The sequence below is a fragment of the Oncorhynchus masou genome, chromosome 1, assembly GCF_036934945.1.
Source record: "Oncorhynchus masou masou isolate Uvic2021 chromosome 1, UVic_Omas_1.1, whole genome shotgun sequence".
Lineage (NCBI taxonomy): Eukaryota > Metazoa > Chordata > Actinopteri > Salmoniformes > Salmonidae > Oncorhynchus > Oncorhynchus masou.
In genome coordinates, this window is record NC_088212.1 from 26,105,251 (window position 1) to 26,131,192 (window position 25,942).

General features: G+C 40.9%; 1 protein-coding gene across 4 annotated transcripts in view; it reads right to left on the reverse strand.

Annotated features, from left to right (window-relative positions):
- Window positions 1-15,481: 15,481 nt before the first annotated feature.
- The window catches only part of LOC135540445 (adhesion G-protein coupled receptor D1-like), a 69,938-nt gene continuing 59,477 nt past the window's right edge, over window positions 15,482-25,942 (reverse strand). For 2 of the 4 annotated variants that reach the window (XM_064967089.1, XM_064967077.1), the window contains 10 exons: window positions 21,288-21,391; window positions 20,995-21,106; window positions 20,673-20,826; window positions 19,407-19,473; window positions 19,133-19,199; window positions 18,904-18,995; window positions 18,634-18,760; window positions 18,483-18,524; window positions 17,435-17,557; window positions 15,482-17,358 (listed from right to left, as the gene is read on the reverse strand). In XM_064967089.1, the coding sequence (XP_064823161.1) occupies window positions 17,263-17,358; window positions 17,435-17,557; window positions 18,483-18,524; window positions 18,634-18,760; window positions 18,904-18,995; window positions 19,133-19,199; window positions 19,407-19,473; window positions 20,673-20,826; window positions 20,995-21,106; window positions 21,288-21,391 (984 nt within the window). In that variant the 3' untranslated portion in view covers window positions 15,482-17,262. The remainder of the gene's footprint in view (window positions 17,359-17,434; window positions 17,558-18,482; window positions 18,525-18,633; window positions 18,761-18,903; window positions 18,996-19,132; window positions 19,200-19,406; window positions 19,474-20,672; window positions 20,827-20,994; window positions 21,107-21,287; window positions 21,392-25,942) is intronic. The other 2 variants (XM_064967088.1, XM_064967086.1) reach the window with 2 other exon arrangements.

Below are 25,942 nucleotides of genomic sequence, written 5' to 3' on the forward strand. Positions count from 1 at the left end.
GCGCCAAACAAATGGAGGTATTTTGGATATAAAACTAATCTTTATGGAACAAAAGGAAAATGTATTGTGTAACTGGGAGTCTCGGGAGTGCAAACATTCGAAGATCATCAAAGGTAAGCGATTCATTTTATTGCTTTTCTGACTTTCGTGACCAATCTACTTTGCTGCTAGCTGTTTGTGATGTTTTGTCTGCTGAGAGAGATGTCTTTACATAAATGCTTGGTATGCTTTCGCCGAAAAGCTTTTTTGAAATCTGATACGCCAGGTGGATTAACAACAAGCTAAGCTGTGTTTTGCTATATAGCTCTTTTGATTTCATGACAATTAAATATTTTTAGTAATAGTTTTTTAGTTTTTTAGTTTTAGTAATTTTAATTTGAATTTGGCGCTCTGCAATTCAGCGGATGTTGACGAAAATTATCCCGTTAACAGGATGGGTGCATCGAGAAGTTTTAACTACACATGGTTGATGATATTACTAGTTAATTTATCATTAATCATAGCCTACTTCGCCAAACGGTTATTTGACAAGCGCATTCACAAAAAAAGCACTGACGTTGCACCAATGTGTACCTAACCATAAACATAAACGCCTTTCTTAAAATCAATACAGAAGTATATATTTTTAAACCTGCATATTTAGTTCATATTGCCTGCTAACATGAATTTCTTTTAACTAGGGAAATTGTGTCACTTCTCTTGCGTTCTGTGCAACAGAGTCAGGGTTTATGCAGCAGTTTGTGCCGCCTGGCTCGTTGCAACTTCGCCAAATGGGGGATGATTTAACAAAAGTGCATTTGCAAAAAAAACACAATCGTTGCACGACTGTACCTAACCATAAACGTAAATTACTTTCTTAAAATCAATAGATAGAGCTATATGTTTTTAAACCTGCATATTTAGTTAAGAAATCCAGGTTAGCAGGCAATATGTAACTAGGGAAATTGTGTCACTTCTCTTGCGTTCATTGCACACAGAGTCAGGGTATATGCAACAGTTTGGGCCGCCTGGCTCATTGCGAACTAATTTGCCAGAATTCTACGTAATTATGACATAACATTGAATGTTGTACAATGTAACAGGAATATTTAGACTTATGGATGCCACCCTATTAGATAAAATACAGAACGGTTCCGTATTTCACTGAAAGAATAAACGTTTTGTTTTCGAAATTATAGTTTCCGGATTTGACCATATTAATGACATAAGGCTTGTATTTCTGTATGTTATTATGTTATAGTTAGTCTATGATTTGATATTTGATAGAGCAGTCTGACTGAGCGGTGGTAGGCAGCAGCAGGCTCGTAAGCATTCATTCAAACAGCTCTTTCGTGCGTTTGCCAGCAGCTCTTCGCAATGCTTCAAGCATTGAGCTGTTTATGACTTCAAGCCTATCAACTCCCGAGATTAGGCTGGTGTAACTAGTTAGCGGGGTGCGCGCTAATAGCATTTCAAACGTCACTCGCTCTGAGACTTGGAGTAGTTGTTCCCCTTGCTCTGCAAGGGCCGTGGTTTTTGTGGAGAGATGAGTAACGATGCTTAGAGGGTGGCTGTTGTCGATGTGTTCCTGGTTCGAGCCCAGGTAGGGGCGAGGAGAGGGACGGAAGCTATACTGTTACACTGGCAATACTAAAGTGCCTATAAGAACATCCAATAGTCAAAGGTATATGAAATACAAATGATAGAGAGAAATAGTCCTATAATAACTACAACCTAAAACCTCTTACCTGGTGTCACGCCCTGACATTAGAGATAATTTTTATGTCTCTATTTTGGTTTGGTCAGGGCATGAGTTGGGGTGGGCATTCTATGTTTTGTGTTTCTATGATTTTCTATTTCTATGTTTTGGCCGGGGATGGTTCTCAATCAGGGACAGCTGTCTATCGTTGTCTCTGATTGGGAACCATACTTAGGTACCCTTTTCCCACCGGTGTTTGTGGGAAGTTGACCTTGCTTAGGGCACATAGCCTTTGAGCTTCACGTTTTTTTTTTTGTAGTGTTTATTGTTTTGTTTGGTGTCATCTTGATTAATAAAGGAAATGTATGCTCACCACGCTGCACCTTGGTCCTCCTCTTTCAACAGCCGTAACACCTGGGAATATTGAAGACTCAAGTTACAAGAAACCACCAGCTTTCATACTGTATGTTCTCATGTTCTGAGCAAGGAACTTAAACGTTAGCTTTTTTACATGGCACATAAGTGTGTGTGCACTTTTACTTTCTTCTCCAACACTTTGTTTTTGCATTATTTAAACCAAATTGAACATGTTTCATTATTTATTTGAGGTTAAATTGATTTGATTTATTATATTAAGTTAAAATAAAAGTGTTCATTCAGTTTTGTTGTAATTGTCATAATTGCAAATAAATACATTTAAAAATCGGCCGATTAATCGGTGTCGGCCTTTTTTGTCCTCCAATAATTGGTATCAGTATTGGCGTTGAAAAATCATAATCGGTCGACCTCGAGTTGGAACATTGCTGCAGGGATTTGCTTCCATTCAGCCACAAGAGCGTTAGTGAGGTCGGGCACTGATGTTGGGCAATTTGGTCTGGCTCACAGTCGGCAATCCAATTCATCCCAAAGGTGTTCGATGGGGTTGAGGTCAGGGCCCTGTGCAGGCCAGTCAAGTTCTTCCACACCGATCTCGACAGACCATTTCTGTATGGACCTCGCTTTTGCACAGGGGCATTGTCATGCTGAAACAGGAAAGGGCCTTCCCAAACTGTTGCCACAATGCTGGAAGCACAGAATTGTCTACAATGTCAGTGTACGCTGTAGCATTAAGATTTCCCTTCACTGGAACTAAGGGGCCTTACCCGAACAATGAAAAACAGCTCCAGACCATTATTCCTCCTCCACCAAACTTTACAGTTGGCACTATGCATTGGGGCAGGTAGCGTTCTCCTGGCATCCACCAAACCCAGATTCGTCCGTCAGTCTGCCAGTTGGTGAAACATGATTCATCACTCCAGAGTCCAATGGCAGCAAGCTTTATAACCGACGCTTGGCATTGTGCATGGTGATCCTAGGCATGTGTGCGGCTTCTCGGCCATAGAAGCTCCCGACGAACAGTTCTTGTGCTGATGTTGCTTCCAAAGGCAGTTTGAAACTCAGTAGTTAGTGTTGCAACCAATGACAGACGATTTTTAAGCACTACATGCTTCAGCGATCCCCTTCTTTTAGCATTGTGTGGCCTATCACTTTGCGGCGGAGCAGTTGTTGCTCCTAGACGTTTCCACTTCACAATAACAGCACTTACAGTTGACCGGGGCAGCTCTAGCAGGGTAGAAATTTGACGAACTGACTTGCTGGAAAGGTGGCATCCTATGACGGTGCCACATTGAAAGTCACTGAGCTCTTCTACTTCTACTAGTTTGCATTGCTGTGTGCTAGATTTTATACACCTGTTAGCAACAGGTGTGGCTGAAATCGTCGAATCCACTAATTTAACGGTGTGTCCACATATTTGGCCATGTAGTGTATCATTCTCCTGTACTCAACTCACCCACTGTACCCCAGGCTGCCCTGGACAGGTGACCCGTCTGCCATCTCACTTGTGATCTCAACTGGAGGGAATAAAACAGGAGTCAGTGACATATCAGTCTATTACTATCAAACCCATATCAAGAACACAGTGCTGGTAATGTAAGTCATGTAATGAGAGATAGGGTGAGATAGGGTGTCTACTGGGAAATTGGTCAGGCATAATGACAAAGTTGTCCGTCTCGGAGGATGTGTTCCTGCAGTCGTGGAGGGCTGAGCCTTAACTTGGAGTCTCTGCAGCTCTGCATCAGAATTCTGAAGGGGGAAAGAGTGGAAAATATCTAATATTAGACCCTAAGTGACTGGTATTGGTGGCGGATCATTTCCCCTTCATATTGTAAAGCATTGGGCTGAGCACTTGGAAAAGTGCTATATAAATCCTATTCATCATCGTTATCATTCCCCAGAGAGGACGGGGGACTCACTTGAGGGGAGCAGGCCAGGTGGAAGGTGGAGGAGCTGCGAGAGGAGCTGACAGACCCAGAGCTGGGGTAGGAAGGTATGGGCACCGGAGAAGCTGGAATGATGAAGGACACTGTCAGTGTGGTGCTAATCCCAACTACATACTGGGGGTCATGACATGGCTTTGGTACTCTGTTTAAGTACTAGATAACTTGAGGTACACATTATAACATTCATAATTCACACCTGCCTAAAACGAAGCTCTAATCCAACGATTAATTTGCCTGTATGGCCTATAGGTATACTCACATTTCTTTGTGGATGAAGTTGAAAAAACTCATCTGTGTGGGTAGATCATCACAAATAAATAGAAATAAGACTTTGACAATGAATGCACTGGGGGGCTGAATAGTGAAAAGCAAATAACAAACCTTATAACCGATGCAAACATGCACATCCTTATCACAGACTATCAGAGAGAGAGGTCTAATAGCCTCATCGGAGACCGTGGCAGAAATCAGCTAAAGAGGGGTCGGAACTCGAAACCCGGTGTAAATTAGTGAAGCCTCGCAACACGTCAAAACAATCAAATTCTTTGGGTGGAGCTCCTAAGATGCTCACCAGATTAGTGCCGTAGTGCGTGAGGACTAAAAATGTCAACAAAGCAAGCACTGGTGACAAAACATTTTAGAACTTTTGTAGGACGCTGATTTAAGATGATTTAAAGCTGCAGCAATAGGGGAGGAATGGACTACAATGCTGGCCATATCAATATTTTTAATTTTGACGTTTCTGAAGTGATATTTGGCTGTAAAGGCTAGCATGAGGGACAAGAAGTAGCAAGGCACAATGTTTGTTTTCAGAAAAGTCAGCTAACCTTGTAAGCTACCAAGGACTAACTAACTAGCTACATACCATCTAGTTACATTTCTCTCACGATCATAAAGCCAATAACATTTGAAAAAAAACAGCATATTATTGACCTAAAAGGTTAGCTGTATTATCCCAGTCCCTTTCACAGCGACTGGGATACATAGACCAACCATGCACTGTCTATCTATGGGAACAACTGCAGATCATTTTGCAAGCAACATTGCCAAAATGAATCAAATAAAATAAAAAATAACCTCATCAAATGTTATCTGTAATAATCATCTCCTGTAGCCTAATTGCATCTCTTTATTTTCATACTGTACCTAAATTACAAGGGTTGGATTTGCACTAAACAATTTTTTATGTCAGCACTTAAAAGGCATGACAGATGCCCATAAGTCCAGTAATGCCATCATACTGTAGGCCTATGGCTGCATTGGTTATGCATGTCATATGTTAAGCTGCAAAATGGATTCACATAGCTGATATACTGAGAGAGAGAGTGACAATAAAATACAACTGATTGGGGATCTTACAACTACTGTAGGAGAAAATAAAATGTTAGATAATACAATACAGAGACCCAGACACATTACAGACAGAACCCCTCTTTATTGAAGGATTGTGATATAAATTCAGCAAAAAAAGAAACGTCCTCTCACTGTCAACTGCGTTTATTTTCAGCAAACTAACGGGTAAATATTTGTATGAAGATAACAAGATTCAACAACTGAGACATAAACTGAACAAGTTCCACAGACATGTGACTAACAGAAATTGAATAATGTGTCCCTGAACAAAGGGGGGGGGGGGGTCAAAATCAAAAGTACAGTCAGTATCTGGTGTGGCCACCAGCTGCATTAGGTAATGCAGTGCATCTCCTCATAGACTGCACAATATTTGCCAGTTCTTGCTGTGAGATGTTACCTCATTCTTCCACCAAGGCACCTGCAAATTCCCGGACATTTCTGTGGGGAATGGCACTAGCCCTCACCCTCCAATCCAACAGGTCCCAGATGTGCTCAATGGGATTGAGATCCGGGCTCTTCGCTGGCCATGGCAGAACACTGACATTCCTGTCTTGCAGGAAATCACGCACAGAACGAGCAATATGGCTGGTGGCATTGTCATGCTGCAGGGTCATGTCAGGATGAGCCTGCAGGAAGGGTACCACATGAGGGAGGAGGATGACTTCCCTGTAACGCACATCGTTGAGATTGCCTGCAATGACATCAAGCTCAGTCCGATGATGCTGTGACACACCGCCCCAGACCATGACGGACCCTCCATCTCCAAATCAATCCTGCTCCAGAGTACAGGCCTCGGTGTAACTCTTGCCATCCTGTACCTGTCCCGCAGGTGTGATGTTCGGATGTACCGATCCTGTGCAGGTGTTGTTAAACGTGGTCTGCCACTGCGAGGATGATCAGCTGTCCGTCCTGTCTCCCTCTAGCACTGTCTTACGCGTCTCACAGTACGGACATTGCATACCTAAGGCACGTTCACGCAGATGAGCAGGGATCCTGGTCATATTTCTTTTGGTGTTTTTCAGAGTCAGTAGAAAGGCCTGTCTAGTGTCCTAAGTTTTCATAACTGTGACCTTAAACAGTACTGAAAAAAACTTACAAGAGTGCATCAAACATGATTGAGACCTTGTTTATAGAAAAGTGTTTATTTCTGTTTTTCATGGTTGCATTATGCTGAAAATTGTCCACAGTGTTCCTATCATATAGTTTAAACAGTACTGCAAAAAAATGACTTACAGAGTGCATCAAACATGATTTACACCTTGTTTATGGAAAAGTGTTTATTTTTGTATTTCAGGGTTGCAGCTTGCTGAAAATTGTCCACATATTTAATTGCCTACCGTTTGTAAGGTGTTAGTGTCTTAATGACCGTTCCACAGGTGCATGTTCATTAATTGTTTATGGTTCATTGAACAAGCATGGGAAACAGTGTTTAAACCCTTTACAATGAAGATCTGTGAATATTATTTGGATTTATACAAATTATCTTTGAAAGACTGTTTCTTTTTTTGCTGAGTTTATGATTAATAAACATTGACACTAGTTCATTAAACACTTAACTTTAAAGAATCAACAATGAATCACTTCAAAATGTACAAATAAGCTATCTTGTGTGTAAAGATTAGACATCTTAGTCTAAAACAGTGTTTCCTAACCCTGGTCTTCCAGTACCCCAACAGTACACATTTTCATTGGAGCTCTGGACAAACACACCTGACTCAGGGTTACAATAAAAATGTGTACTGTTGGGGATACTGGAGGACCAGGGTTGAGAAACACTGGTCTAAACAACAATAGATCATTGAGTAGTAACAAGTAGGATATTATTACTAAAGCATCATTTCAGGTGAACGGAAGAAACCTCCATACCAGCGGTGGCCAACCTTGCGTCTCTGATCTACTGGGTGAGCAGATTTATATTCCAGCCCAGCGATAATACACTTGATTCTGAACTCATTAGATTTTCTTCATTCTATAGCTAGAGGACTGCTGATATCTCTTGGAGTGATAAGTATATATTTTTTGTATTTTTGTTTTGGTCTAGTACTGTCTTTTTGCTAGCTAGGGCCATCTACTTTAACTGCGGACTGCTCATAATTTGACATATCAACCAGGATCCAGGGGCATGACAATTTGTGACTTGTTTTGGTATTCAGTGACTGTATTGGAGGGGGAGTGGTTTCACCACTCAACAATTTGTACAGGAAGGTGTGCTCTCCATCTCTGCTAGGAAATGAGCAATTAGTGTTAGTTCTTCAGTCTCCCCTGGTTTCTCAGCTGCCCCTGTAAGCGGCGGTTTTGTCTCAAAAATCAAGACAGTCTCTGAAACCAAGATGGTTCTGCCGATTTGTTCGAGGAAGGAAAGAAAGGAAGGCTCCACACCGCTCTCTCACTTTGAGTATCTTACATATTTTATACATTTTTATTTACTTACTTGAATAGGTTTTTCCAACTGCCTCAGTTTTTTGGGTCCTTACAAAAAACGAAATAATGGGCAATCTTCACAATATTTTTGGTGGCAGCCAGCAGCCATGTGGACAAATGGAGACAAGGAAAAAAAGTATTTGTAATAGGTGAATTAGCCTATGTGAATGCAGCTGTACAGCTTACCAAAAACATGCAAACTAAATGCTTAAAGTAGTAGCCTAGTTAGAATACAAACACAACTGTGAATGCAAACGAATGAATGCCAACAGAACAAAACAGCGGTAGCAAGTAGTAGTCCGAGTAAACAAAATATCAGATCAATAAAGGCATGACACAATCTATACTTAGGCTAGTTACAGTAACAGTAAACAAATGCAGTAAACAAAAGGCCATTGGAGAGCCAATTAACCAAAATAGCCTACAGACTACTACAGTGAGATGCAGCCATGCACTGCTGTCTTGCCAAATAAATAAGCCTATAGGCCAGCTTCAAACATGGAAAATCAGGCCGCTCATGAGTCCAAGCAACACATTGTAATATGGCACAATACACTTCTGTGGATCAAATTAGACCCGTGTAATCAATTAAGCAATGCCAGCCTACCATAAACACGTTTCCAATACGTACAGTTCAATTAACAACCACAAAAACCAATAACCTACCAAGAACCATAATAGAATGTATCTATTTCTATGATGAAACATACCGATATGTAGCTATACCCAGGGGCTTCATTTGCATTGGAATTATATTGAATTCTGCTTATATGACACTATACCACAATAAACATAAGTTCCATGACGTGACTAGACCCAGCCTCAGCTAAACCACCACCCATAGCATGACTAGGCCCAGCCTATTCGGCCTGCGTCTCATGGCTCCCTGCACTTTGACCTCAATTTCTCCCACTGGCGCTTGTACTCTCACCTTGTCTACGGTCTTTATTTGGGCACACAAAGCTCTTATGCCCTAAATGTCCACACTCAAAGCATCGTAGACTATCTGTGCTGGCAAACCCTGCGTAGAGCCGTCCCCATGCCTCACTTCAAAATGCACATTGTGGTGGAAATTCTACCTTTAACTAATAATGAGGAGACTCAAAGTTAATAATCAGTCAAGGTATTATTTTTGATTAAAAACGTATTATAATAAGGAGGCTGGTCGCACCACCCACGCAGGTGAAATGTAGTGAGAGCCTCCTGTACAAAGAGAACCCAAAGCCTTATATAGTCATGCTACCCCATGCAAGCATCTGCAAAACACGTGACCTTATATGTGTGTGTGTGTGTGTGTGTCTGTGTGTGTGTGTGTGTGTGTGTGTGTGTGTGGGGGGGGGGGGAGAAAACTGGATGAAAAGGTTACCTCAGTCTGTCGCAACTGAGTGAGCACAATAGGGGCCAGAATGACAGGAAGTCACTCTAGACATACTTCCTCTAACAGCTCAACGGGTCCCCCAAGTTGGGCAAGCAAGTTCCTTTGACTGTCAGTCCAGATGATGTATGGTCGATGTACGGTCGTACACACACACACACACACACACACACACACACACACACACACACACACACACACACACACACACACACACACACACACACACACACACACACACACACTCACAAAACATGAATCTTTCACCCAGAAACAGGCTCCAAACAGAACGTAGCTTTATCATTGGTGTGCAGGATATAACCTTTACTCTGTCTCCAGTTAACTTAAGAGGAACCAGTCTGTTTCTGTCTAGTCTTGGCTGAGTGCCCAGACATCATGGGGTCATTCTACTGTGAGACAGAACACTAAGAACAGACCTCTATTAATGCACACACACACTTTTCTATCTTATATGCGTTCGTTTATTACAAACTTAAGCCAAATGCCTAGGCTTAAAGACAGGTATTTTAGTACAAAAGCATTAGTAAGGTTTAACAGAAAATGCTCTCTCAACATTTAACTGTTGTTCATTGTTATTCAGAAACATGAACACTTGCCTCCGGAACGAAACAACATGCTTAACAGCATCTGCCTGAAAACCACTAGCAAATTCACCAAACCGACTCGGTTTTATCTGGATTTGATCATCCATAATAAAAGGAGGCAAATTTGCAACTACCACTCTAGTCAAAAGACTCCAAAGGAGAGAAATCAGCACCAACACATACAAATATTCTGCTAGCAATCAGCCTACCCACCAAATTCACTCTTTTCATGAACACAACCACAGCTTTATTCATTCTAGATGCTTCATCAGGATTCTGGCAAGTGAAGCTAGATGATGCAAGAACAGATAGGACACATGGAAGTTAATTTCCTTAGGCATAAAAGGCCCAATGCAGTCAAAATTATTCACTGGCCTACACACAATACTCCATAATGTCAAAGTGGAATTATGCTTTTTGTATTATTTTTATTTTTTACAAATGACTTAAATTAAAATCTGAAATGTCTTGAGTCAAGTATTCAACCCCTTTCTTATGGCTGTATTAATTATGTTCAGGAGTAAAAATTGTGCACACATAAGTTGCATGGACTAACACTGTGTGCAATAATAGTGTTGAACATAAATGACTACTACTATTTATTTACCCCACGCATACAATTATCTGTAAGGTCCCTCAGTCGAGCAGTGAATTTCAAACATTGATTCAACCATAAAGACCAGGGAGGTTTTCCAAAGCCTCGCAAAGAAGGGCACCTATTAGTAGATGGGTAAAATGTTTACAAATCAGACGTTTGAGCATGGTGAAGTTACACAACAAAATGTAAAATAAGTCAAATAAGTCAAAGTGTATGAATACTTTCTGAAGGCACTGTAGAGTTGAAATATATTCCATTTTGAGTTTCCATCCCAAAATTACACTTCGTATCCAGTTGAAGTCGGAAGTTTACATACACTTAGGTTGGGGTCATTGAAACTCGGTTTTAAACCACTCCACACATTTCTTGTTAACAAACTATAGTTTTGGCAAGTCGGTTATGTCACGCCCTGGCCATAGAGAGGCGTTTATTCTCTATTTTGGTTAGGCCAAGGTGCGACTAGGGTGGGCATTCTATGTTCATTTTCTATGTTTTGGATTTCTTTGTTGTTTGGCCGGTGTGGTTCTCAATCAGAGGCAGCTGTCTATCGTTGTCTCTGATTGAGAACCATACTTAGGTAGCCTTTTCCCACCTGGGTTTTGTGGGTAGTTGCTTTTTGTTTTTGTGTGTGTACCAGACGGAACTGTTTCGGTTGTTCTCTTTGTTGTTTTGCTATTCAGTGTTCAGTTCAACTAATAAAGGATGAACACGCTGCACCTTGGTCCTCACCTTCTTCCACCAACGGCCGTTACTGGTTAGGACATCTACTTTGGCAATGACACAAGTATTTTTTCCAACAATTACTTAGACAGATTATTTCACTTCCACTGTATCACAATTCCAGTGGTCAAAAGTTTACATACACTAAGTTGACAGTGCTTTTAAACAGCTTGTAAAATTCCAGAAAATTATGTCATGGCTCTGAAATATTCTGATAGGCTAATTGACATCATTTGAGTCAATTGGAGGTGTACCTGTGGATGTATTTCAAGGCCTACCTTCAAACTCAGTGCCTCTTTGCTTGACATCATGGGAAAATCAAAATAAATAAAAATTGGTTCATCCTTGGGAGCAATTTCCAAATGCCTGAAGGTACCATGTTAATCTGTACAAACAATAGTACGCAATAATAAACACCATGGGACCACGCAGCCGTCATACCGCTCAGGAAGGAGACGCGTTCTGTCTCCCAGAGATGAATGTACTTTGGTGCGAAAAGTGCAACTCAATCCCAGAACAACAGCAAAGGACCTTGTGAAGATGATGGAGGAAACAGGTACAAAAGTATCTATATCCACAGTAAAACGAGTCCTAAATCGACATAACCTGAAAGGCTGCTCAGCAAGGAAGAAGCCACTGCCCCAAAACCGCCATTAAAAAAGCCAGACTACGGTTTACAACTGCACATGGGGACAAAGATGGTACCTTTTAGAGAAATGTCCTCTGGTCTGATGAAATAAAAATAGATCTGTTTGGCCGTAATGACCATCGTTATGTTTGGAGGAAAAAGGGACATGCTTGCAAGCCGAAGAACACCATCCCAAACATGAAACACAGGGGTGGCAGCATCATGTTGTGGGGGTGGTTTGCTGCAGGAGGGACTGGTGCACTTCACAAAATAGATGGCATCATGAGGGAGGAAAATTATGTGGATATATTGAAGCAATATCTCAAGACATCAGTCAGGAAGTGAAAGCTTGGTCGCAAATGGGTCTTCCAAATGACCCCAAGCATACTTCCAAAGTTGTGGCAAAATGGCTTAATGACAACAAAGTCAAGGTTTTGGAGTGGCCATCACAAAGCCCTGACCTCAATCCCATAGAAAATGTGTGGGCAGAACTGAAAAAGCGTGTGCGAGCAAGGAGGCCTACAAACCTGACTCAGTTACACCAGCTCTGTCAGGAGGAATGGGCCAAAATTCACCCAATTTATTGTGGGAAGCTTGTGGAAGGCTACCTGAAACGTTTGACCCAAGTTCAACAATTTAAAGGCAATGCTACCAAGTACAAATTGAGTGTATGTAAACTTCTGACCCACTGGGAATGTGATGAAAGAAATAAAAGCTCAAATAAATAATTCTCTCTACTATTATTCTTACATTTTACATTCTTAAAATAAAGTGGTGATCCGAACTGACCTAAGGGCATTTTTACTTGGATTAAATTCAGGAATTGTGAAAAACTGAGTTTAAATGTATTTGGCTAAGGTGTATGTAAACTTCCGACTTCAACTGTTCATCACAGAAGATTGAAATATGTGACCCGTTTCAATAAGCTACAGTATGCGTGTGTCGCATGTCACTACTTCACCAGGGAGGCTTTCTCTTTTTATGCGTTTTGGGGCAGAAATGCCTTCTGGAACATGTGAACTTTCATGTGACATAATAACAAATGTGTGTGCAATCATTTAAATTATGAATACAATTGTTAAGTTTCAAGCCTTGTTGGTTTAGCCACGGAAAAAGACAGGAATCTTCCCGCTAGCCATAATTAGCTGAGATAATGGATGGGCTGGACATGCTGAGAGATAAGTTCGAATTGGTCTGCCATGAAGCGCAATTCTGTCTTTAACATGAGCTGCTCAGTATGCGTCGATAATCCTGGTTACCGCTTTTAAAAAATTAGACTTAACCTTAGTATGGAGAACTGCAAAAGTGTTGCAACTGCTCTTAACAACATTGCAGCCCAGAATTTAGCAGGCGCTATCGTCAAAGATCAGAATGAAAAAGTTGTGATGGACTATTTTCTGCACAAGGTCAGTGTGAACCGGATTGACTTGACACAACAACGGGCCAAACAAGATGTAGCTAGCAACAAAAACCAAATGGAAAAGGCACGCTGCCATGAAGCTCATTAGGTAGAGCATGGAGCAAGCACCAGGGTTGTGGGTTCGATTCTAATGGGGGACCAATATGAGAAAAATACTAAAATGTATGCACTCAGTCGCTCTGGGTAAGAGCGTCTGCTATAAATGACAAAGAGTCTAGCTACATTTTCAGATACTATTGATTTCTAATTTTGTCAGTCATTTTCATTGCAAGTTAAAGTGTATGGTTAGCTAGCAAACGATAGCTTGCTGGCTCACTAGCTAATGTTTAGTGTATGGTCTGTGTATTATTATTATTAGCATCTCAGAAACACATGTGCATTGCTAGTTATAGGTTCATGTTAGCTAGCTAGCCAATGTTGAACCTAGTTTTTTAGCTTTAGCTACCTGCAGATTCATACTACAGCATTTCATGCATGGTAGCTAACTAGACATGTACACATGCATGGTAGCTAACTACATTTGTACTGTAGCTATGGGTTGGGATTATGGTTAATTATTTATCTAGCTAGCTAGATGTCTACTCCAATTCGCAAGAGAATGATTACATGACCCATCAAGTTAACCAGGTGTATCTGGGGGTGATTACAGCCATCTATTGTATTTCATGAACATGTGTACATGTCTAGACAACAGTGACCCATCCACTTAGCTAGATGTGGTTGGGGCGTGGTTATAGCATTTTACATGACCCATCAATTTAGATAAGTGTCAGGGTAAGCATCATTTAATAATTATAAAATATTTATAAAATATTTGTATCTGGACACTTTCAAAGCCAGATTAGCATATAGGCCAAGGACTAGATAAAGTGTAGAGTTTTTCATTATTGTAGGCTACTACTTAAACCCCTTTTAGTGTTGAAATCTTTGGTTGTTTACTACACTACCTTATTCCCTCTGTTTAGCGCATGGCCTCACATGTAAATCCTTAAAGAGATAGGTGAGGCTAAGGCTTAAGAGGATGTGAATGATGCTGAATAGGTGTAGACAAAGAAGAGCTCTCCAGTAGGTGTACCAAAATATTCAAGGGCCCTTTTTCTCAAAAGCGGGGTTGATCAACTTTCAAGGCAGTATTACTTCCCCATTGTTCCTCAACTGCGGTGTATGATATACCATTTTGTAGCTCTGAGTCTACACTTTTTTCCAATGTTAAAAACACTCTGAAAAATGATGCTACATATAACTGAATCGAGGCAGTCGGTCACATATATAGAAACACAGAATTAATTATTAATATTAATTATGAAACATATAACATTCCACCCATGAGGCCACTAGAGGTGATTTGTTTATTTGACTACAGGAAAGGGCTCAATCATGCAAAAATATTTATAATTATTTTGACATGGCGTCAGTGAGATTCAAACTTATAATCTTCTGTTCTTTATCCATGGAATTAGTCTACTGCACCACCAGGATGGAGCAGGCATGCCATGTTTTTTTTTTACACATTCAGAGCTGTTCATCTCGTCTATTCAAACAGACCCTATTTCAAAGAATACAAGCACTCATTTAGATCAGGTGTGGCCAATTAGTGGGTGAGCCAACACAACTAACAAGCATAGAGTTTTGTTGATGCGAGAACGGAATGTATATGTTTTTAAACGTTATTTAAAAACTGAACGTTATTAAAGTTTGTTTTGTTTTTTACGGAAAGTGTTCTTAATGTTCTCTGAACAATTTGAGAACATTAATTTAAATAGAACAGTGAGGAAACCTTTAGGAAGCGTTATGCTGAGGTACATAAATTCCCACAGAATGTTTCTTCACGTTCTTGGTAGAATTTGAGGATGACTTTAAATAGAAACATGAGGAACTCTGTAGGAAACGTTATGCTGAAGTAATGAAATTCCCACAAAAGAATGTTGTTTCTTAACGTTCTCTGAACAATTAGAGAACATTCCCAATGTCAAACCAGTTCGAGAACATTACTAGAACATTAACAAAATGTAAATGAAATATGACCATGTTTGAACTTTTATGAAACGTTCGGTTAAAGTAATGAAATAACCAGGAAAATGTTTTTTTGTTAAGTTCCTTAAATGTGCTAATGTTCCAAAACCAAGCAACTATCCTGCACCGTTCCCATAAGGTTGTGGGAAGGTAGTATGCAAAGTACCCATGGGAAAACCACGTGCTCACCAAGCTCTATAAAACACATGGTTCTCAGACTATATGCCAGCTGGGTAACTTCTTACTGGAGGTTCTACTTACAGAAGATAGTGCAGGTGTAACAATACTTTTTATTTTATTTTTACATACATTAGCTATTGAGGACAGTTGACAGAGGAATTACATTCAATCCATTTTTTGTTTGTATTTTTATTCCACAACAGAAATAAGAGAGAAACCTTGAACATGAAGTACTGTAGAACAAACAAATGCAGTCCGTATGATAGAATGGTCTGTTCTGAAAGACTAGGAAGGGCTTTTAAACAATTTCATAAAGTAAATCCTATTGTAGGAGACTAAGTGTTGATACAGTGTCAGAACAATCAAGACTTTCAACAAGACATCTCCAATCTCAGTGAAACTGAACAAGAATACACGTTGGACTCGTGTTTGTGAAATACATGTGTATGCTATTACTATGTATCCTCAAAGACAAATCATGATAAAAAAAAATCTAATGATCTGTGTAATTTAAAAAGATAAATGAAAACAAATACAAATTCACAGAACTATGTCTAACGCAATAATTCTCTATTTTATAAAAAAGCATGAAATAATGCAGCTTACAGAGAGACATGAGGTACGTTCGGAAATAGCATTGTCAACTCATCTCAACTCATCATTGTCAGAAGAAACAACAAAGAGCTTCAAGAGAGGCAGAGTATCAAACATTGTGACTTGTGTGCTCTGATGCTTTGCAATTTAAAAAAAATGTAAATGACAAGATCCATAAATAAATACATTAAACTGTGGGGATGTTCATTTGATTACACTTTTTACATGAAAGTATTCATCCCTGTATGTATGTATGTCTGTATGTATGTACGTGTGTGCTAAGTTACGTTTGTTTGGTGCCAGATTCAATGTTTTGCACTTTCTGGACATTAAATATTTCAGAAAAGAAGAACATTGTTATTTATTCTTTCATTGGTTGGTTCAACACATAATGCTTAATGTACCATCCAGCCAGGACCCTGTAGTAGAATAACCATCCTGCACAAACCCATTACCAGGCTGCTATAGCCTCCAGTGTGACTTTGTCAAAACCATAATTCATTCTGAAAGTAACAATAAAACTCTAAGTGAAAGCTAAAGTATGTTTACATATCACAAAATATACCAATGCAAAACATTGGATAGCCTCTGGTCAAATTGATAATTATTCATGACAAATACTTGGGAAGAAACATTTCAAGATATTATACACTGTTGGACACAAACAATCTGAAACAGTTAATGGCATGTTTTAAATTCTCAAGGCCAAGGGCTCTTACAATCTCACAAAGTCCCCTCAGAATTCCCATCCCTACACTTAGAAAGAAAAGGTGCTATCTACAACCCAAAATGGTTCTTCAGCTTTCCCCATAGGTGAACCCTTTGTAGAACCCTTTTTGTTACCAGGTAGAACCCTTTTGGGCTACATGTAGAACCCTTTCCACAGAGTGTTTTACGTGGGAACCAAACAGGGTGCTCCAATGGGGACAGCAGAAGAACCCTTTTTTCTAAGAGAAGAGAAGAGAAGTTGAAAGGCACAGTCCCTTGAGTCTGTTTTGTCTTCAGGGTGTGCTGATGTCCCTTTGGGGTTACAGCTTTAGATCAAATCATTGCACAGTGGAGGAGTAAGGGAGGAGGAGGCTGTGGGCTATGGAAGCTGTAAGAATGGTTAGTCATTGTGTATAGAGCTCTACATGAAGACGCATGACATCCTGACTATGTAGCTACACCACAACACACCCCCTTATCTAAGGCTTTTCTTTTTGATTCCATGAGAGTGGATCATACATCACATATAACAGTGAGCAACAACACAATACTTAAGCAAGTGTTTGTCAATGAATCTAGTGAACTAGTGAACCCAAGGTTGGCATGGCATCCTACTTCCGCCATTACTGGAAGCAAAGTCCTGTAGTTTTACACAGCGGACAGGTCGATCCGATTGGCTGAGTAGGTGCTTTTGTCCCATGTGTTCATCTTTGTGGGGCTCACGCCTCCTTTGTTTCCATTAATCTGTGAGAGAAAAAGGAGAGTAAATGATTGATCTCACATTTAAAGTTCTAAGTTGAATTCACGTCTTTCTTCTTACCCAATTAGATCCCTCTACCTTGGTACTCACAACATCAGAGTTGAAGGGTTTCACATTGATATTGCGAATGGAGCTGCTGGTAAGCGACCACACCTTGGTTTTGTGCTTGAAGGCAGCTCTGACCTACAGCAAAACCATGAGAACACACAATAACAGGTGCAATACTTCATAAACCTCCCCTGACATTAGAAACAAAACAGAAACTATACTGAACAAAAATCTAAACGCAACATGCAACAATTTCAATGATTTTACCGAGTTAAAACTCGTAAGGAATTCAGTACATTTAAATAAATTCATTAGGCCCTAATCTATGGATTTCACATGACTGGGCAGGGGCGCAGCCATGGGTGGGCCTGGGAGGGCCTAGACCCATCCACTTGGGAGCCAGGCACACCCACTGGGGAGCCAGGCCCAGCCAATCAGAATGAGTTTTTCCTCACAAAAGGGCTTTATTACAGACAGAAACACTCCTCAGTTCCATCAGCTGTCTGGGTGGCTGGTGAATAATCCGGATGTGGAGGTCCTGTGCTGGCGTGGATACACTTGGATGTATCGCCAAATTCTCTAAAACAACATTGGAGGTGGCTTATGGTAGAGAAATTAACATAAAATGATTCTCTGGCAACAGCTCTGGTGGACATTCCTGCAGTCAGCATGCCAATTGCACACTCCCTCAAAAGTTGAGACATCTGTGGCATTATGTTGTGGCAATATGTTGCATGACAAAACTGCACTTTTTAGTGGCCTTTTATTGTCCCCCAGCACAAGGTGCACCTGTGTAATGATCATGCTGTTTAATCAACTTCTTGGTATGGCACACCTGTCAGGTGGATGGATTATCTTGGCAAAGGAGAAATGCTCATTAACAGGGATGAAAACACATTTGTGCACAAAAGTTGAGAGAAATACACTTTTCCTGCATATGGAACATTTCTGGGATATTTTATTTCAGCCCATGAAACATGGAGCCAACACTTTATATGTTGCGTTTATATTTTTGTTCAGTATATATCAACACTATAACAACACGAAGGGTGTGTCTTACCTCAGAGTTGAGAAGACAGTGGAACAGGAAAATAAAGAATCCCTTTAGAAAGATCCACATATTTGCAGTCAATTACCGTAAATAAAGGCTATTAATAAAGACCAATTTGATGTTCTGTATTAGATTGAATAATTTACAGTAGGCAACTGACCTGTAATGAGTTGAACACAGCAAACATGTACTGGAACATCAGTGAGTGATCGTTGATGGCCAGTACCCCAAAGATCCAGGAGATGCCCAGAATAGGAAGGAGTACAGCCACTGCCTTTGCAGTCAGCCTATACACACAGAGAGGCACAAACACACTAAGTGTCAACTATCTACAAACAACGTAATAAATACTGTATTCATATCATTCTGACTGAGGGAGTCAGGACAGCATTATCACCATGAAGGTTTTAGGACAGAGATGATGACTCACTTGACTGCGTTGGCATCTCCATGAACCTTGTAATTCTCTGAACTAATACGAGAGATGATCCTCGTCACAGATATAAGAATCACAATATTCACCTGAGTCAGAGAGAAAACAACACACATCAGTTAATATATTAAAAAAAATCACTTTTATGAATAAAAAGCTTGAGCTCAAGCACTTAATTAGTTGTTCAATAAGAACGGAAGTCAACTATAGTGGTGATTTCTCTTACCACAATGACAAACAGTGCTGGTGCCACAAAGGCCCAAACAGCCCCGATCTTCAAAGACAGCCAACAGCTGAGGGAGAGAGGTGAGATAAAACAAGCTTAGTTGACATCCCTCACATTATACTTCCCATTTCTATTTCCCCTGTTGGTGTAAACTACTTATACATAAATGGCTGTTTCATGGCACCAGTATCGATATTTCAACCCTATTCAATGGCACAAAGTGCTGCCAAGTGGTTTTGAATGTCCAGGTTAGAGTGTGTTGACAATGTCTTACTTCCCAACCTCTCCGTAGCTGTCCAAGGCTGATGTCATAGAAACCACACAGATCACCAGTGGAGACCCTGGGTGAAGAGGGGAAATGCTAATCACCAGATATAGAGATATCACACACATCATGACATCTGTAACATTACATTGTCCAGTATGTGCATCCTTATATTGACTTCAGTCTAATGCTGTCCAAATCAAGTTTGGCAAAGAGTATTAGATGAAAGTTAGACAGACTGAGAGTAGAGGACACAGGATATTTTTTTAATGGGTTTTCTGTGGTATTTTGTCATTGCTCATTTCCACCAACATGGTTATATTATTGGTAAAGCTTCTTTGTTTAATGTTGTAATGACTTACTGAGTCCAGAGATTTCCAGACTTTTCCATCACAGAACAATTAAACTGTTACACCAAAAGAGGAAATGAAGAATAAAGGATCAGAGGGCCTTTTTTCACTGCTAATAACAGGAGCTGTAAACGACACAACTCAGATGTCCTAACAGCTATATTTCCAGCTGCTGGAAACATCTATGCTACTTAATTTGTAGCTGGCCACAAATCGCAGCATTACTTCGGCCAACAACATAGGAAATTATAAAAATGGGATCTTATTTCCAATAATCACTCCAGCATGTGGAGGCTGTTCCACACACACACACACACACACACACACACACACACACACACACACACACACACACACACACACACACACACACACACACACACACACACACACACACACACACACACACACACACACACACACACACACACACACACACACACACACACACACACACACTATTCTGTCTGTCTGTCCACTCTGGCCCACACAGACCAGGGCAATCTCAAGGCAAAACCAGAGGTCTGCTAAAACCAGACTCAAAAGGTCATCCCAAAAGGTCATCCTTTTAATTGTGCCAAACATGGTAAAGTATCAATCGTTTGATGCAGAGCAGTAGGGTTGTAAAATTCCAATTACTTTCCCAAAATTCCCTGGTATTCCAGAAATCCAAGTTGGAAGATTCCTTGAGTTAGGTGGGGATGAGCAGGTAACCCTGGAATCCTCCAACTGGGATTTCTGGAGAACTTGAGAATTTTGGGAAAGTAACTGGGAATGTTACAACCCTACAAAGCAGATTGTTGCATATAGCTACAGGTGTAAGTGGAAACACAGATTGAGCCAGTTTGATCCGAATGGGAATCACATCATTGTCAGTAAGACATTTGTGCCTAAAAAGGTCAATTAATACAGTTACAAGATGTACCCCAGCCAATCCCGTAGTAGTAGAAATGCTTGCTGCCCTCGGAGCCGAAAACCTTGATGACCATGCTGTAGAGGTGCAGGCCCTCCACCAGCATCCAGGCAAACACACTCAGGAAGAAGAAGTGGAGCAGCACAGCCATCACCTTACAGGGCAGCTGGGAGAGGAAAGGGGTTAGGGTACATCATGATCACAGTTGTCATCATGGAGGGTCTCATAATCATCATGCTTTGTTTCCTCTTCCTCTCTTCCTCTTCAGTAGGTACAAAATCCCTTCCTGGTTCTAGCCAGTGAGATACTCTGGCTGTGGTGATGAGGTGCTTACCGTGCCCGGATCAAAGCGGAAGCTGATGAGCAGCAGGATCTGGGCAACCAGAATGGCAAAGGACAGGTTGGCATGGATGTGGTAGCGTTGGTTACAGATAGTGCTCACTGTCCTGCAAGGCCACACAAATGATAACAAGTAATATATCAAATACGTTTGACATAACATTTAATCATAATGGGGTGAATACCACTTATAAAGAGCATGTGTGGCACACAACACATGTGAGATGCTTTGATATGTTTATTTTGACTCAGTGAGTCAGTGAACAATAAAGATGGAGGGATACTCACGACAGGATTGCAAACGTCACCAGGGTGATGGTCAGACAAAAGATGGAGATGGCACAGCCAACGTAACTGATGGTTGATAGCGCCACCTGGTGGGTCTTGGAAAGCTGTGCAAAGGTGAGAATCACATCACGATTCAGTAAAACATTCCAGACACAAATTTGATGTTTAGATTCATGTTAGGGCTGATTGATTTCAAACGGATGCAGACCAGAATATGTTGCATTGAACACATTACTATGGGAAATAACATAAAGCTGAAGTGAGAAGAGCATTAAACTAAAATATTGATTTTATAGGGAATCAGTGAGTGGAGCTTCACTATGAACCATCACTGCCCTCTGTGAGATGTTTCAAGTAAGTGACATTGTTAAATGTCAGACAGATTTTGCCCATACTCCTGACCATGCCACTATATAGGAGGTCATTGTGTTGCTTTTATTGCATGGTTAGCGTCCATGGCAGGAAGTGACTCCAATATGTGTGACCCCCTCAGTGCTTTGAGTCCTGTCCAACATGCCTGGCCAGTGCCAGAGCAAGTGCCAGCAGAGTGGTGTGGTACAGCATGATGTGCTGGGCTTTAACAGGGAGCAGTGACCCTCACTACTAGACCTCTGTGCCGGACTGGGCGGGCTAACACTCTGTCACCATTGTAAAGCTGCTGTGGCATGAGACAACTACCAGCAAAGTAAAGAAAGAGCATGTCCCTGACCTTGTTTCTGAATGAGGTCCATTCTCAAACTATGCTGCTGCACATATTTTCTGTCCTTGTATGTCAAGGATGATTCCCCATTTCTCTTTCTGTGTGTGTGTCTGTATGTAAATGTGTCCTCCTGTCTGTCTTTTTCAAGTACAGTGCCATGAAACATTATTTGCCCCTTTTCAGATTCTTTTATTTTTGCATATTTTCGATACTGAATGTTATCAGATCTTCAACCAAAACCTAGTACTAGATAAAGGGAAGCTGAGTTTACAAATAGCCCAAAAAATGGATACTTGTTTAATTTAATTAACAAAGTTATGGAACACCCAACTTGTATTTTTTTCACCTTTATTTAACCAGGTAGGCCAGTTGAGAACAAATTCTCATTTACAACTGCAACCTGGCCAAGATAAAGCAAAGCCGTGCGACCCAAACAGAGTTACAGATGGGACAAACAAATGTACAGTCAATAACACAATAGAGAAGTCTATACACAGTGTGTGCAAATGTAGTAAGATTAGGCAGGTAAGGCAATAAATAGGCCATAGTGGCGAAATAATTACAATTTAGCAATTAAACACTGGAGTGATAGATGTGCAGAAGATGAATGTGCAAGTAGAAATACTGGGGTGCAAAAGAGCAAAAAATAAATTACAACATGGGGATAAGGTATTTGTGTGGGCTATTTACAGATGGACTGTGTACAGGTGCAATGATCGGTAAGCTGTTCTGACAGCTTATGCTTAAAGTTAGTGAGGGAGATATAAGACACCAGGTTCAGTGATTTTTGCAATTTGTTCCAGTCATTGGCAGCAGAGAACTGGAAGGAAAGGCAGCCAAAGGAAGAGTTGGCTTTGGGGTTATCTAAGGCATTTTGAGCAGGACTCTACAGTGAAATAAAACAATAAGAACTGGCCAAGACAGCAGTAGACAAGGCATTTTGACATTGGAGAGAGGCATAAAGCAATCACAGGTGTTGATCAGGAGAGCTAAGACAACAACGGTGATGAATGGACAGAGTGTTAAAGTAATTTCCCCCTTACACTCAATAACTGGTTGTGCCACCTTTAGTTGCAATGACTGCAACCAAATGCTTCCTATAGTTGTTGATCAGTCTCTCACATCGCTGTGTGGGAATTTTAGCCAAGTATTGTATGCAGAACTGCTTTAAATAGGGACATTTGTGTTTTTTCAAGCATGAACTGTTGTTTCAAGTCCTGGCACAACATCTCAATTGGGATTAGGTCTGGAGTTCCAAAACTTAATGTGTTGCTTTTTAACCATTTTCATGCAGACTTGCCTATTTTGGATCATTGTCTTGCTGCAAGACTAAACTGTGATCAGCTTCAGCTCACAGACAGATGGCCTGACATTCTCCTTCAGAATTCTCTGATATAGAGCAGAATTCATAGTTCCTTCTATGAACACCTACTTTAGAAAGGCAAACGCATGCCATTCCTACATGCTATCCGCCCTCGGGTTTTTGACAATCATCACATTCAGCAGGAGCTTGCCATTGGCATCTCACAGCCCTCGATGAGCCAATGTTTTGGATGAAATCATAGGCAAAATGAACAGTATCATGCAATTTCCATACACCATTGCACAATAGGTTTAAGTTAAGAGCGTTTTCTTTGCTATCAATGAATTCCCAAATACGAACAGAACAATAGACGGCACCCACAAGGCCATAAAAACACCATCCCAAAACGAGTTCAACTATGTGAACAAAAAATAGTTCCACTCTTAATGTGAAGGTGATAGGTTATTTTATGGGTAAAATAATCTGCTGAGTGTGGTGGTAACTTGGCTCGGTGGAATGCACGACTTGTTCACTCTGCAGAACAGCAATGTTGGCCTATACACCTACAAGAGGGAGCTGTTTAGGATGGGTGGCTTATTGGTGAATGTTAGCTAATCATTTGAAGAATATTTGCCATTGCTAAATCTTATATTTTTGTGGTTGCGCGGTGGTATTTCATGGTACGGCGTTGTATATTCCCCACCGGCTTTAAAGTGATGGGTTTGACCATATGTGGTCAATTATGTGCGTTTCGAAATGCAACGAGCCAAGGTCATGCACGAGCACAAAACAATCGGTAATGGTATCTACTACTAGTGTGTATATGATTGACGCTAGTATGGGGATTGTTTGATAAATCACACTTTTTTTATGCGTACGAACGTTCTAAATTCCGTTCGTAATTATAGATATTGATAAATGGGGCCCCAGGAAAATTCACCATGTGAGTGTGGCGACCGACCATCCATCTTGAATGGATTGCCAAGATAGAAAAGGAAAACCGTCCTTTCTGTTCAGTAATGTAGGCCTATTGCAGCAGTTGTCTCCTTGATGCTACACTATCCTCCAGACACTACCTAATTAGTGGGCAGCAGCTTTATCCCTCAGCTGGATGGGAACATCTCACTCATTAATATTCTGGAACGCTGTGACTGCTCCACTGTCCTAATGACAAGGCGCATGCTAAAGTTAATGGAGAATCAAACCTCAATGTCTGTAAATAACATCTGCTAAATAAAACAAAAACAAGCCTTACGCCACACACATACATACAGTGCTGTGAAACAACAAGTCTTACGCCACACATACATACAGTGCTGTGAAACCACAACAACAAGCCTTACGCCACACACATACATACAGTGCTGTGAAACAACAAGTCTTACGCCACACACATACATACAGTGCTGTGAAACTACAACAACAAGCCTTACGCCACACACATACATACAGTGCTGTGAAACCACAACAACAAGCCTTACGCCACACACATACATACAGTGCTGTGAAACTACAACAACAACGCCACACACATACATACAGTGCTGTACGCCACACACATACATACAGTGCTGTGAAACCACAACAACAAGCCTTACGCCACACACATACATACAGTGCTGTGAAACCACAACAACAAGCCTTACGCCAACAACAAGTGCTTGAAACCACAACAACAACGCCACACACATACATACAGTGCTGTGAAACCACAACAACAAGCCTTACGCCACACACATACATACAGTGCTGTGAAACCACAACAACAAGCCTTACGCCACACACATACATACAGTGCTGTGAAACTACAACAACAAGCCTTACGCCACACACATACATACAGTGCTGTGAAACAACAACAACAACAAGCCTTACGCCACACACATACATACAGTGCTGTGAAACTACAACAACAAGCCTTACGCCACACACATACATACAGTGCTGTGAAACCACAACAACAAGCCTTACGCCACACACATACATACAGTGCTGTGAAACCACAACAACAAGCCTTACAACACATACAAGTGCTGTGAAACCACAACAACAAGCCTTACGCCACACACATACATACAGTGCTGTGAAACCACAACAACAAGCCTTACGCCACACACATACATACAGTGCTGTGAAACCACAACAACAAGCCTTACGCCACACACATACATACAGTGCTGTGAAACCACAACAACAAACCACAACATACACAGTGCTGTGAAACAACAACAACAAGCCTTACGCCACACACATACATACAGTGCTGTGAAACCACAACAACAAGCCTTACGCCACACACATACATACAGTGCTGTGAAACTACAACAACAAGCCTTACGCCACACACATACATACAGTGCTGTGCCACACACAAAACACAACAACAAGCCTTACGCCACACACATACATACAGTGCTGTGAAACCACAACAACAAGCATACATACAGTGCTGTTACAACAACGCCTTACGCCACACACATACATACAGTGCTGTGAAACCACAACAACAAACATACAACTGTGAAACCACAAAACCTTACGCCACACACATACATACAGTGCTGTGAAACTACAACAACAGCCTTATACGCCACACACATACATACAGTGCTGTGAAACCACAACAACAAGCCTTACGCCACACACATACAT